Source organism: Nestor notabilis, unplaced genomic scaffold, assembly GCF_000696875.1.
Source record: "Nestor notabilis isolate BGI_N333 unplaced genomic scaffold, ASM69687v1 scaffold8917, whole genome shotgun sequence".
In the NCBI taxonomy this organism is placed as follows: domain Eukaryota; kingdom Metazoa; phylum Chordata; class Aves; order Psittaciformes; family Psittacidae; genus Nestor; species Nestor notabilis.
In genome coordinates this window covers 12,943-26,553 of record NW_009937871.1, presented here as the reverse complement: position 1 = coordinate 26,553, position 13,611 = coordinate 12,943, and the positions used below count along the sequence as shown (strand labels likewise).

General features: G+C 46.8%; 1 protein-coding gene across 1 annotated transcript in view; it reads left to right on the top strand.

Moving 5' to 3' along the window:
• Nucleotides 1-13,611, top strand: part of LOC104409237 (unconventional myosin-VIIa-like) — a 35,403-nt gene that overhangs the window by 9,254 nt on the left and 12,538 nt on the right. The window contains 11 exon segments of the mRNA XM_010019056.1: nucleotides 2,282-2,466; nucleotides 3,306-3,427; nucleotides 5,292-5,434; nucleotides 5,881-5,994; nucleotides 6,824-6,977; nucleotides 7,630-7,706; nucleotides 8,583-8,702; nucleotides 9,945-10,087; nucleotides 10,643-10,853; nucleotides 11,821-11,956; nucleotides 12,364-12,470. Coding sequence (XP_010017358.1) covers nucleotides 2,282-2,466; nucleotides 3,306-3,427; nucleotides 5,292-5,434; nucleotides 5,881-5,994; nucleotides 6,824-6,977; nucleotides 7,630-7,706; nucleotides 8,583-8,702; nucleotides 9,945-10,087; nucleotides 10,643-10,853; nucleotides 11,821-11,956; nucleotides 12,364-12,470 — 1,512 coding nt within the window.

Here is a 13,611-nt window from a genome sequence, read left to right as displayed (position 1 = left end):
ACGGTCGTGCTCAATGCGACGGGCTCGGTCCAGCCAGGGGCAGGGCAGAACAGTGTGACTGAAATGCAGGGATTTCAGAGGCCTCTGCAAAGTGTCAGTCCTTGAGAAAAGGCTGAAGAAAGATCAGAAATGTCCCTAAAATTAACCTGGTAATAAATTATGAAGTGGAAAAGAGTCTTCTGAGTATCTCACCCACGACTGGAAGGAGTCTTGGGGTTCATTGAGGACCTTGATGATGGAATCCCATTTGGAAAGTGAGCTCACTCCTCTGAGCACTAAGTTTACCTGTTCTGGCCCTGTTGAAGGCTGCTCTGGGATTACTTTGCTCCCTTATTTCAATGCCTTCTTCTTCTAGCATCCAGTCAACTTGATTTCACAGCCAATTTCTACCCTTTGGATTTGTGACAACTTTTTTCTTGAGCTTAAAGAGCTTTTTTTCCTTTACTGGCACGTAGCCCCCTATTACAGGGAAGATTATCATGACCTTTCTCAGTTACTACTGTAAAGTCAAGCCTCACCTGGGACTGAACAAAGTTGCTCTCTGGTGTTGGCCACGAGGCTAGAAAGTGAAGAGTCCCTAAGGGCTTTCAGATCCCTGCTATGGGACACAATTGCCACCTACTGGCTGCCTTTCAGGAAGCCTGAGCTGGTGGGAAGCGTATAGATGGTGGCAAGTTATCATCTCACTCTACTCAATCCCTTTCCATCCTGACTGAGGGATACTAGGCTTGATGGGAGAAACTCAACCTGGAGCTTGTGTCTCCAAGTCTCCACTCCTCTCACCAGCAGTGGTAGTTATTTTGCTGCCTTCAGAAAAGAGGAACAGCTCAGACTTGTTTTATTCATCAGCCAGTTTGCAATGTGCACAAAAAGAGGAGTAGCCAGCAGAGCATGGAGACATTTTCTTCTCCATTCACAATCATCCTTCCCTGTGCCTCTTTGCTGCTTTGTGACAAAGGCTTATTGTCAGTTTTAGGCCACCCAAATAAAAACCCAGAAAGATAGGGTTTTTTTGTTGAAATTATTTTTTCCCCCTGAAAAGAATATATAAAATATATTCATATACATAAAATATATATGAAAAGAATATATATAAAAATAATCTTATAACTTTCATTGCCAAAAGTTAACCTAGAGACGGTGACTTGGCTCCTTTGAAGTCATGGAGTGAAAGTAGCCTTCACCTCATGTCCCTTGGTTAGCTCGAGGTGGAGTCCTGTTGACTCACTTGCTCTAGACACTAACTTCTGGACAGTTGAAGGAGGGGAAGGAGATCCTTATTCTCTGCCTTGGGCTTGGGATGTGGCCAAACCTCCATCAGAGCTGCACCTGAGCAAGATGAAAAAGGTCCTTTGGTGAAAGGCTTGAGAGAAACAACTCCTGGAAGGGCAGAAATGGAAGAGCAAGACACTACAGAGGGGTTTGCTGCCCAAGACCCTGGACAGAGAATAACCAGCCATTGGAATAACTTCCCCAGGGAAGTGGTGACTCCCCAGCGTTGGGCACTTAAGATTCAGCTGGACAGGGTGCTGGGACATCTAGTGTAGGTCATGCTTTGCTAAGAAAGATTGGGCCAGATGATCCTTGGGTCACTTTCAACCCTCTATTCTACGGTTCTATGACAGCTTCGTTCATTCGAGTGCCACAGAGAACAAGGGGTGAACCAAAGGCTATTTCCAGTATGTCAGAACTTTGTGGGCCGTATCCATGTGCACAGAACAAGGTTTAAAACTGCAGCATGGATAGATCTGGTAAGACAGAGATGGTAGAGAAGAACATATTGCAGTAGGAGGCTTAGAAGCTCTCTTGTGGAGAGATAAATAAAAACAGATTAGACAGACATCTGTCAGGAATGGTTTGGATCCAGCTGGTCCTGCATTGAGATACAGCAATGGTACTAAGGTTTCTCTCATCTCTAGTTTCTCATAACTTGTGAAATGCAGGAGGTATGTACGGGTATGTGCTGGCTCTGGTGATATATTTTGCGAATATGAGCTTGGCTTGAAGCTTTGAATCCTAATTGAGGAGCATCCACAATATGAGTTAAGGCTTGGATCCATGCTGTGCATGAGCAGGGCTGAGTATGGACTGGTTTAGATAGTTTGGGACTTATGTTCCAGTTTTGCTTCAGGCTCCACCCTGCACCTTTGACTTGGCCATCATCTATCATCCAGCTTGTGAAATGCCTTAATTTCTCTGCCCTCCACACTCCATCCAAGCAACCAAAGCCTCTCAGCTACATCTCACTGTCCCCATAAACCTTCATGTGCTTCTCCTGCAGACATACACTGGTTCTATACTGGTGGCAGTAAACCCCTACCAGCTCTTACCCATCTACTCGCCTGAGCAGATACGCCTGTACACCAACAAAAAGATTGGTGAGATGCCACCACACATCTTCGCAATTGCTGACAACTGCTACTTCAACATGCAGCGCAACAACAAGGACCAGTGTTGTATCATAAGGTGAGTTGTGAGACTCCAAATGGGCCATATCCTGAAAATGGATGATGAGCACTTTGCAATGTGGTTGATAGGGAACAGCTTATCAAATAAATAGAACCCAAAATTTGAATGACCCATTAGATCTTCCATCCCAGTGCCTCTGTTTGCAGTCACTGTTCCTAGTAAAGATGCTTCATCAATCCTTTGGTACTTACCCCACTACCCAATAGATCTCATATTCATCTTTAACTTCCACTTTCCAATTTAAACTCAATACTCTACAGACATCAAAGATGCAAAGATCTACACATTCTGCACAAGGAACGGCCAGGGACAAGCTTAATTGCTGGACCTGTAGTTGTTCATAGTGCTACACTGATGTCTTCCTGCATGGCTCTGCTCTGGACTGATCAACCTTGGTTCATCCCAGCAGGGGGGTTGGAACTAGATGGTCTTTAAGGTCCTTTCCAACCAAAACCATTCTAGGATTCTATGATGCCCCATGGGACCAGCTAGCCCCTGGAACACAGGCTTATGGTCTGGTGATGATACCCAGAAAATCACTGCCTAAAAGTGCTTCATGCCCTTCTTAGTGCTGATTTGAATTTGCTGGAGATACCCAAACCCAAGGAAGAGCTTGGGCCAAATAGACTGTACAGCAAATCTGGACCTTGGCTGGAAGCTGTGTCCTGCCATTTGTCCCACAATGAGTCCTTGGGATGCTAGAAATCCATCTTCAGTGGCCTCATCCTACCTATGCTGAGAGAAAAGGCACAGAGAGTGCTCTCTTTGGAGACAGAGGAACACTGGCAGGGATGCAGCAGGGCTTTCACTGACATCAATTCCTGTTGTCTTTGCAGTGGTGAATCCGGAGCAGGGAAAACAGAAAGCACAAAACTGATCCTGCAGTTCCTGGCAGCGATCAGCGGTCAGCATTCCTGGATTGAGCAGCAGGTCCTGGAGGCAAATCCCATCCTGGAAGGTAAGGCCTCGGGTGGTATCTAAAAAATGGGAAATAAAAAAAACACAAACCAAAGCCAGGAAACACAAAATGTGGCAACTTTTGTTGCATTTTGAGTTTCAAAATGTGACAAAAATCGTATATTTTCCATGGCAGGGGACTGGAACTGGATGATCTCAAGGTCCTTTCCAGCCCAAACCATTCTATGATACTATAAGAAAACCAGTGATGTGAAAGAAAATCAGAAAAGCAGTGATGTGAACATTCGTTAAACAACATATTCAGTTTCTTGCTGTTTGAGTTATTCTTCCACAAGACTAATATTCTCTGATTCATGCTCTCAATTTTGCCATTAATATTTCTGACAGCTGTTGCCAAAAGTGAAGCATTTCAGCTGACCTGAAAGTTTTTTTTATTGTTTTATTCACTTTAAATTGAAAAATGTGGGGCTTTTCAACTTAAACCAGTACTTTTTTCCCAAAAAATTTTAAAACAGAAACCTGAATTTTCCCTAATTCCCTGTGTAGTTTGGGATTCCAAAAATCACCAAATACAAAAGCCTCACCACCTCTTCCAGCACTGGAATTATAACTGTGTGCAGAGCACCAATACCCTGTAAATGCTGCGTTTACCTAATTGCTTGTTCCATTTGGCCACAGCTGCAAAACTCCTATTCCTATTCTTTGCTTGTTCAGCAGAACATGAGATTAATTTGACCAGATCTTCACAGACTAACCACCTTATGCTGGCAACACACGATAGTAAATCCCACCTTGTCCTTCCAAGATCAGTGAATGACAGCAGAATGCAGAATAAGGAATAAAGGCAGTTCAAGAAAGAACCAGATAATGAGAATCATCTCATGGCTTTAATAGATCCATTGGCAAGCTCTTACTGTGATCAACCCCACTGTTCTAATTGCATGTCTGTAAATTAAAGAAGTCATCTGCCCCTCTGGTCGCAACATGATGCCAGATGGATCTTTCACACTTATGTGGGAAAATAGCATGTTCCTTAAATAATAACATTATTTTTACTTTCCCTGCTACTTCCAGAAAGCAGGAATCAATGGGAATGTGAATATCCTAACTGCTTTCCATGCATAATATTAGCAGAGCAGACAAGAAAAGCTGAGGTTTCCACCTCTGTGTTCTGTTGGAGCTTCCTTCAGTCATGACACGAGGATGCAATGAGGTTCTCAGGGCATCCCAGGTCTGCCTGAGCACTGGGGCTGTAAAGCACCATAATGCATGGCAAGCACAGAGGGTGGTTTTGAACATGCACTTCACCACTGCTAGGGTTGAAGGGAATAGAGGCTCTGAACTTCAAATGCATCACCATCAATCCTGGAGCATAAATTCCATGGCATGCTGGTCAGGGCGCTTATGCCAGTGGTCCAAACCCACACAGAGGATCGACATGGGTACCATTCTCTGCACAGTCTGGTTGCAGGGAGAAGTCTCCTGCTTACTCCTCTGTATTTCCCTAAAGGACAAGCTCTTTCCTTTCCCTCTCAGTCACCAAATCACTCACCAGCAACTCTGTCATTTCCCGCACGCTGCAGCATCCTCCTGCCAGCCTTGCTCAACCCTCTTGTGTTTCATCAGCTGCTGCCAAAATCCTGTTATCCTAGCCCTCCTTCCTGGATAAGGTCACCCCATTCCCATGCCTCCTCTGTGCTTGTCTCTATGTTTCCGAGGACAGTCATCTGAGGCATATCCTGTTTCCCCACACTGAGATGCAATTGTGCCAGCCAAACTTAAACGAAAGGCTTTGGGGCTACTTTCTTACCCTCTCAGCTTCACCCTCTTTTTGCCCATGAGACCAGATCTATGACTCTCCCCACATCAGGTCTTCTCTAACCCACTGCAATTCTTCCCTGCAGCTTTTGGGAATGCAAAGACCATCCGTAATGACAACTCCAGCCGGTTTGGGAAGTACATCGATATCCACTTCAACAAAAGGGGAGCCATCGAGGGGGCAAAGATTGAGCAGTACCTGCTGGAGAAGTCCCGGGTCTGCAGGCAGGTGAGGTGGTAGATCTGCAAAGTGAGGGAGGTGGCACTTGGTCCATCAACCTTTATAGAGCCTTTCATTACCTAAAGGGGCTACAAGAAACCTGGAGAGAAGCTTTGGACAAGGGCCTGTAGGGACAGGACAAGGGGAATGGCTTTAACCTGCCAGAGGGGAGATTGAGATGAGCTCTTGGGCAGCAGCTCTTCCCTGTGAGGGTGCTGAGGCGCTGGCACAGGGTGCCCAGAGAAGCTGTGGCTGCCCCATCCCTGGCAGTGTTCAAGGCCAGGTTGGACACAGGGGCTTGGAGCAACCTGCTCTAGTGGAAGGTGTCCCTGCCCGGGGCAGGGGTTGGAGCTGGAGGAGCTTTAAGCTCCCTTCCAGCCCAGACCAGTCTGTGGTTCTATGACCTTTGCAGTGCCATTCTCCGCACAGAGCTGACACTTGCTCTTCTACTGCAGGCCCAGGATGAGAGGAACTACCACGTGTTTTACTGCATGCTGAGAGGAATGACAATGGAGCAGAAGAAGAAGCTGGGTCTTGGGAAAGCCACGGACTACAACTACCTTGCGATGGTGAGAGTGTGATGAAGCAGAGGTTTGGTGGGGTGATGTGGTGAGAGCTTGTTAGAGAGGAAGAAGAGAGGTTCTGCTTCCTCCACAGCCAAGAGCTGCTTTGCTGCTTCCCGAATCTTAGCCACAGGATTTGTAAGATTTCTTTGTCCCACCACCACAAGCTTCACAGTCTTAGTGCAAACCTTTAACCCCTTTGTACAGACCAGGTTATTTCCACTCTTCCTGTGGAGTGGTACACAGGGTTGAATGGTTTTGATGTTTGGTGCCCAGGCCACTTGTTTGGAGAACTTGTTTGGTTGTTAGATGCTCTTGTAGCAGTGATGGGCAGGGAGGAGGAGTACGTGGCTGAATGGTGCATTCTCAGCAACACAGGGTGCTGAGTTGTCTCTGTTCCACGTGTTTTGACTGATCCAGCAATCTCCAGCCCCACTCTCTACGCACCAGTATCTTCATCCAGAGGAACTGGTAGAAGCAGTTATAATCAAGGCTGGTTCATCAGCAATGAGGCTGGACCCAGCTTTCTACCTGGATCACTGAGAGCCTCTGGCACATTTCCTTCTTGCTCTTTATCCCAGTCTCAGGGAGCTGTTTCTCCTCTGCCAATTGCAGCTAGACACAGGGTAGATGGGGACAGCAGGGTAAGTGCAGGTTTAGAATCACTGTACTCCAAAGAGCAGAGCTAGATCCACAGGTTCAGCATCATCTTTTGCATGTTCATCCCTTAAACAATATGTCTACTGATTTAGGGGGAAGGCTTGGACAGCTCAGGGTTATACCCAGATGCTCTCTGCTTTACCCCATGCACTGTGCCACCTCTTTGCCTCCCCAGGGCAACTGCACAACCTGTGATGGCAGAGATGACAGCAAGGAGTACGCCAATATCCGCTCTGCAATGAAGGTCCTTATGTTCACTGACACAGAGAACTGGGAGATCTCCAAGCTGCTGGCTGCCATCCTGCACATGGGCAACCTGCAGTATGAAGGTAAAAGGACAAGGGACGTGGTCCAGCACACTTCTACTCTGCATGGTGAGAGGGAGCCAAGCTTAGGGGTGGAGGGCTGTGTCCAGACTACCTGCCACGGTGCCATGCCAGGGAATCAGCTGCTTATTGTGGTGTGAAAGGACAAGAAAGGAGGAATACATCCACTTGCCCGCTCTGCAGAGCTGCCAGACTTCAGTGTGCTCAGTGACTTCCACCATTTCTGAATGTAGGGAGGTTGAACATGGCCACAGGCCATTTAGCAGACTCAGGTTTTACAAGGAGAGATTAATGGAGTGTTTGACAAGTGCCTGTGTGATTCAATATGCCTTTGTAAAGGTACCAAACTGCCCTGCTGTCAGAAGTGACACGGTGATTTAAAAAGCCTCTTTGGGAGACAGAAGCCTAAAGCACTTACATGCTAGAAACATTTTTACCCCATCAGTCATTTAGGGTGGCTGACAGAGCACAGAACAGGTCCTTTGCAGCCAGCACTAGGGCTCCAGCAGCTGCGTTATTCTCTCCCTTCTGATGGCCAGATTTTGCCTGCCCATCACACAGAGAGAGTGGAGAAAAACCCTTTCCCTCACCCCATCCACCTTCTGCAGAGCCACATCCCTTGCTCAAGGCTTTCCCTCTGCCTTTCTTCCCCCAGCTCGGACCTATGACAACCTGGATGCCTGTGAAGTTGTTCAGTCAGCATCACTAATCACTGCAGCATCACTGCTAGAGGTCAGTGGCTCTGTGGTGCTGCTGTCCCCTTTCTGGCTTGTTCCTGTGTTTCTAGTGTTGTGTCAGAGCTCCCTTTGCACCACCAGCTCTATGAGGCTGAAGAGGCCCAGGTAAGCCATACTTTGCCCTGCACTGGCAGCGTGAAGGTGGATGTGTCCATGTGAGCTGGGGATCTGAGTTCCCCTTCATGCCAGTGGAGAGAAACAGACACTTTGGTGGCACATCATCCTGAAAGGGACATCCAAAATAGCTGTGTCCCTGAAATACAGTATTTCCCTCATTGATGTAAAGAGTTCATTACAGTATCTGAGATAGAGATGTCACACTCTGTGTATCTGTGGTGAGATGACCCTCACCCAAACCATCCATAGAGTGGCTGGAACATTCTTCATCAGGACACAGGGCTCCCTCAGGGACATCATCTCATCTCTATAGGCAATTCTGGTGCCACAGTGTGATCCACAGCTGTCTGCAAGCTGTTTCCATGTACTTTAGGGAGTGGACATCTCCCTGGCTTGATCTTTCATGTATGAAAAGGGATCAAGGGGATGCAAAACTACCTTAATGCTGGCAGGGTACAGCTTTGCAGGCTTTACTTCATCATCTTCCCTCCCCACACCTCCTTAACATCTCACACTAAGTCCCAAGAACATTTTCCATAGTAAAACACTGTAAAAGTGTTAAATACTCTCTCTGAAAATGCCTGTAGCATCATTTGACATATTTGCCCTGTACAGCTAAGAAAAGTCACCTCCAGGCATAGGGAGGCTGCACTGTTCCTCTCTGGCCATGCACATTCAGGCCAATGGCCCAGGCTACTGTAAGGACACCTTGTGTGATGAAGTCAGCAGCTGTGTTTCATGGTGCCCTCACCAGGTTGACCCTCAGGATGTGATGAACTGCCTTACCAGCAGGACTATCATCACCAGGGGTGAGACCGTCTCCACACCTCTCAGCATGGAACAAGCGCTGGATGTGAGGGATGCTTTTGTAAAGGTAAGTCTTAGGGAATTCCTTTCTAATTCTGTTGATAAGCTGAAGATACCTGCCACTTTTGAGACCAGAGCATCTACTGCACAGTAAAGATGTCTTGCTTGGTGCCCGTGTGAGCTCAGATCAGCAAATGGCCTCAAAACTATTTTCTCATTGGGATGCGCAAAGAGTTGTGATGGAAGGAGTCTAGATAGCCTGGTTCAGGGGGGTTTCAGTCTGGTCTTGAGACTGTCTATACTCAAAGGTGACCTATGGAAGGAGCCAGCATTCTGGAATAACTTCACCTGAACTTCAGGGAAGTGTCCCAGCTTGAATCCCAGGGTTAGGTCCTCAGCTGCTGTAAATCAGACCAGCTCTATCAGCACCTGTAATACCCACACCTGACTTATGGGATTTGGGAGTATCTGCAGCAGTGAACAAAGCTGAACATCACAGGAACAGGGATAGAGCAGTTCAGCAGCCATCAGAGCACCTAGAGAGAGCATCACCTGAGACTTTGGGGTAAGGAAGGTTGATGGGGTGGGTCTGCATCACTGCTGTGCTGTTGGCAGCCCTATGTAAGGTTGCAGAACAAGCCTCAGTGGCACACTGTGGCTGTTTTGGGGCCCCCCCTCTACCTGTGGGGAACTGGTAGATCAAGCTAGCTGGTTTGATACCCAACTAGTCTGCAAATCCAGACAGTGACTCCTCCAGTGATGGGCCTTTGACTCACACCTCCCTCCTGGTACACTGTTATACCTTATACAAAAGATTAATAGCACTGTAAAACATGGAGTTCTGGAACTACTGAAGCAGCAAGAGCTGCTTTATTAAATCCGCAGCCTGTTTAGCCAGTGCTGCAGCATGTAAGTCAGCACCTTGCAAGGTGCTTGCAAGGACATCCAGGCACGATGTCCTTGGCTTATCCAGGAGACCCATGGATCTGCTGATCTGTAGAAAGAGATGTTTAGAAGCCAAGACAAGGACTGTCTGGCTTTGCAGTGAGCCCATAAATCCAAAATGTAGGACTATCCAAATGTGGGATTTTGCTTCCAATTATCCTTAAGCTTTCAGGTCCATTTTCCTTGATAACAGCTCTTGAAGCTTTAAACCATGCCAAGAGTGTGACATAAATATTGGCGAGCATGTCCTCAGTTGTTGGTCATGCTTTCGGGGAGCCTGTGCCATCATGAGTGAACTGGTGCTGCAGAGTAGCAGAGGAACTGCTGACCTGCCTCAGTGACCCTCATCTTGGGGATATTGCAGGGAATTTATGGGCGGCTTTTCGTATGGATCGTGGAGAAGATCAATGCTGCAATTTACAGACCTCCTTCCCAGGAACTCAAGAGTGTCAGGAGATCCATTGGCCTCCTTGACATCTTCGGCTTTGAAAACTTCACTGTGAACAGGTATGGAGTCTGCAAAAGGAAAATTGTGTCTTAGCCCTCCTTCACCACCCCAAGCTCAATGTCTTGCTCAATGTTCTTTCACCTCTCCTGAGAAGAACAGGACTGGGCTGGGCCAAGCCTTTTTTGATAAGAGAGATTATCAGAGCTAATGGAGCTTTGAGCAACTTGGTCTAGTTGGAGGTGTCCCTGCCCGTGGCAGGGGTTGGAACTGGATGAGCTTTAAGGTCCCTTCCAACACAAACCATTCTATGAATCTATGATAATCACTTTTATGTTGCAGCAGACAACATGTTTCATAAGCTGGTTGGTTTAGACCACACACATAATGGCTATAACCATATATATTATTATTATACATATAATTAGTAGTAGCACAATAATATATATATTGGTTTGGGGGAGAAAAACTGACTATTTGAAGCAATTTCTCAGCCCACTGCGATCTTACTGAGCGGTTGACATGGTCTCTGAGTATTGCTTCAAGCATGGCGAGAGATGGAGAAAGATAGACCCTGGTGGATCTAATGTGGCTTTTCCTTGATCCTCCCTCCCCAGTTTTGAGCAGCTTTGCATTAACTTTGCAAATGAAAACCTGCAGCAGTTCTTTGTGCGCCACGTCTTCAAACTCGAGCAGGAGGAGTACAACCTGGAGAACATCAACTGGCAGCACATTGAGTTCACTGATAATCAGGATGCCTTGGACATGATTGCCATCAAGCCCATGAACATCATCTCCCTCATTGACGAGGAGAGCAAGTTCCCCAAGGTGTGTTTTGGGCTCAGCCCTGATGCCAGTGACTCTCCTCTTTTTACCCACTTTGTACTTGCATGCTGGTACCCTATGAGAGGTTTGATCACCCCAAACACACATTCACCAGTGGGTTGCCTCTTCATGGTTTTATTGTTCTGTCATATTTTCCTCCATGACTATCACAACTTATCTAAACTAAGTTAGTATTTCTGATGGAAGAGTAGGGCTACAAGAGGCTCAAGAATAGCTCTTGACAAAGCTTAAGAGAAAATAATGTTAAGTATGCTCCCTTTGGAGCACTGTCTTGAATATAGCACAACATACCAGTGATATTTAATCCATTTCTTTAATTTCTGCGCTTGAGATATCCCCTCCAACACATCTCTTCTCAAAATGAATACAAAATAAAGATAAAAAAGAAATGTGCTGTTGATTGGAAAATAATTTTCATAGGACAAACCCTGGTTAAATGTCAGATCTCTCACTGCAAGAGAGACATTGAGGTGCTGGAGCGGGGCCAGAGAAGGGCACTGGAGCTGGTGCAGGGCCTGGAGCACAAGTGTGATGGGGAAGGGCTGAGGGACCTGGGGGGTTTAGTGTGGAGAAGAGAAGGCTCAGGGGGGACCTGATCGCTCTCTGCAACTGCCTGACAGGAGGATGGAGCCAGGAGGGGGCTGGTCTCTGCTCCCAAGGAACAAGGGATGGGACAAGAGGAACCGGCCTCAAGCTGCCCCAGGGCAGGTTTAGCTGGAGCTGAGGAACAATTCCTTGCCCAGAGGGTGCTCAGGCATTGGAACAGGCTGCCCAGGGCAGGGCTGGAGTCACCGTCCCTGCAAGTGTTCACAGCCCGTGTAGCTGAGGCCTCAGTGCCAGGGGTTAGTGGTGGCCTTGGCACTGCTGGGAATGGGTGGATGTGATGATCTTAAAGCTCTTTTCCAGCCCGGCTGATTCTATATTCTATGATCTCTTCCTGCATGCACAGGGTACAGATGCCACCATGTTACACAAGCTGAACTCTCAGCACAAGCTTAACACCAACTACATTCCTCCGAAGAATAACTATGAAACCCAGTTTGGCATTAACCACTTTGCTGGAATCGTTTACTATGAAACAAAAGGTATGGGGCAGCTCATGAGGCACTGCAGGTATGAGGGGATGTTGGGGGGAAGGTGAGATGCTGCTCTGTTGGAGCAGAGCAGGATGGTGGCCCTTAGTATTGTCGGTGTACTCCTTTTGTGGCTGTAACGGCTTGGCCCTTCAGTGGTACCCATGAGCAGTGCTTGGTGCTGTTTCGTTTGTGCATGCCCATGGCAGAATTGCAGTGCTTTGCACCACTTGCATCTTTGATTTGGTCTCAAGATGTGCTTCTGTCTTCTTTCACTTGGTCCCCTTTCTCTGCCCATTCATTCCTCCTATTACATCCCCAAAAACAGCCACTAGTTCATTAAACCAGAGGCTGTTTGCAGGGCATTTACTGCTCACATTGCACTGTGTCATCTATGTGTTGTCCCATTATTTCTCTAGGTTTCTTGGAGAAAAACAGGGACACACTGCATGGAGACATCATCCAGCTGGTGCATTCCTCCAAAAACAAATTCATCAAGCAGATCTTCCAAGCAGATGTGGCAATGGTAATGCAGGCTGGAGAAGACCTTTATTCACAAGGAGGGGTGTTTCTGGAAGGGGTGGAAAATTTGCCAGGAGTCATATTGCTCTGATGCTCTTCGGGGTGTTTCAAACCTACCATCAGGTGCAGTGTCATGGATACATCCACACTCATGCTCCCAGTTCACTGCATTTGGTTCATCAAATGTTATTTTGTGCTGTGATTGCTTCTTTCCTAATTTGTGCAGGGATGGGGACAATAAGGTTTCTGATTACAGAAATCTGAGAGACAAAGAGCTAGTCCCTTCAACTGAGTAGTTTAAATCTATGTATAACAGAGTGAGAAGTGAAAACCAAATGCTTGCAGACCAGAGCAGAACAAAGGAACAATCTGGCTGGCATCTGCAGCAGGACTTGGATGGACCAAGAGTTGTCCTTTACCATTATGACAGCAGAGAGAGGGGAAGCCAGTTACAAAAGCTGAACTTTAAAGTCCCCCTTTCCACATCCCAGTCCTCCAGGAGGATATTTGTTTACTCCTTGCTCAGTGCAGAAGACTGTGTGTGACAGTGTTTTGGAGAAAGGCACAGTTATTGCTTCAACTCTTCCCACCCCATTACTGAGATACCAGCTTAATTGGTCAGATTAGTGACTATTTCACTGTTAGTAACACAAATATATGATGTTTTCTTAAGCTGAATATCTACATCTCCCCACTAAGTCATCATTGGCCCTGCTCCCAAAATCAAAGTAGAACCTGTTTTAAAATACCAGCCTTGCAGAACCTGAAAGTCTACCCAGATAGGTCCCTACAGCCAGTCTTCCCCTAGGCAAAGCCATGGGTTTGCAGAGGATGTGGGGATAACATTTTCAAACCAACCAAGTTTTATAGAAGTTGGAGTCTCATTTCCAAATGCCAGCCAATGCCACTGGTGGTCCAAGGGACTTGGGCACTTTCAGGAGTGCCAAACAGGTTTAATGATGAATTCCTTTGCCTGAAATGCTTAAATTCGCAATAGAATCCTTTAAATAGGCTACAGACACTTATGCACTTGTAGACAAGAGCAGAACAGAGGCACAATCTGTCTGTCCCTTAAGCACTGAAGCAGGACAGGGAAGGACCATCCAACACTCATCTTTTACCATTATGACAGCAGAGTAACCTTT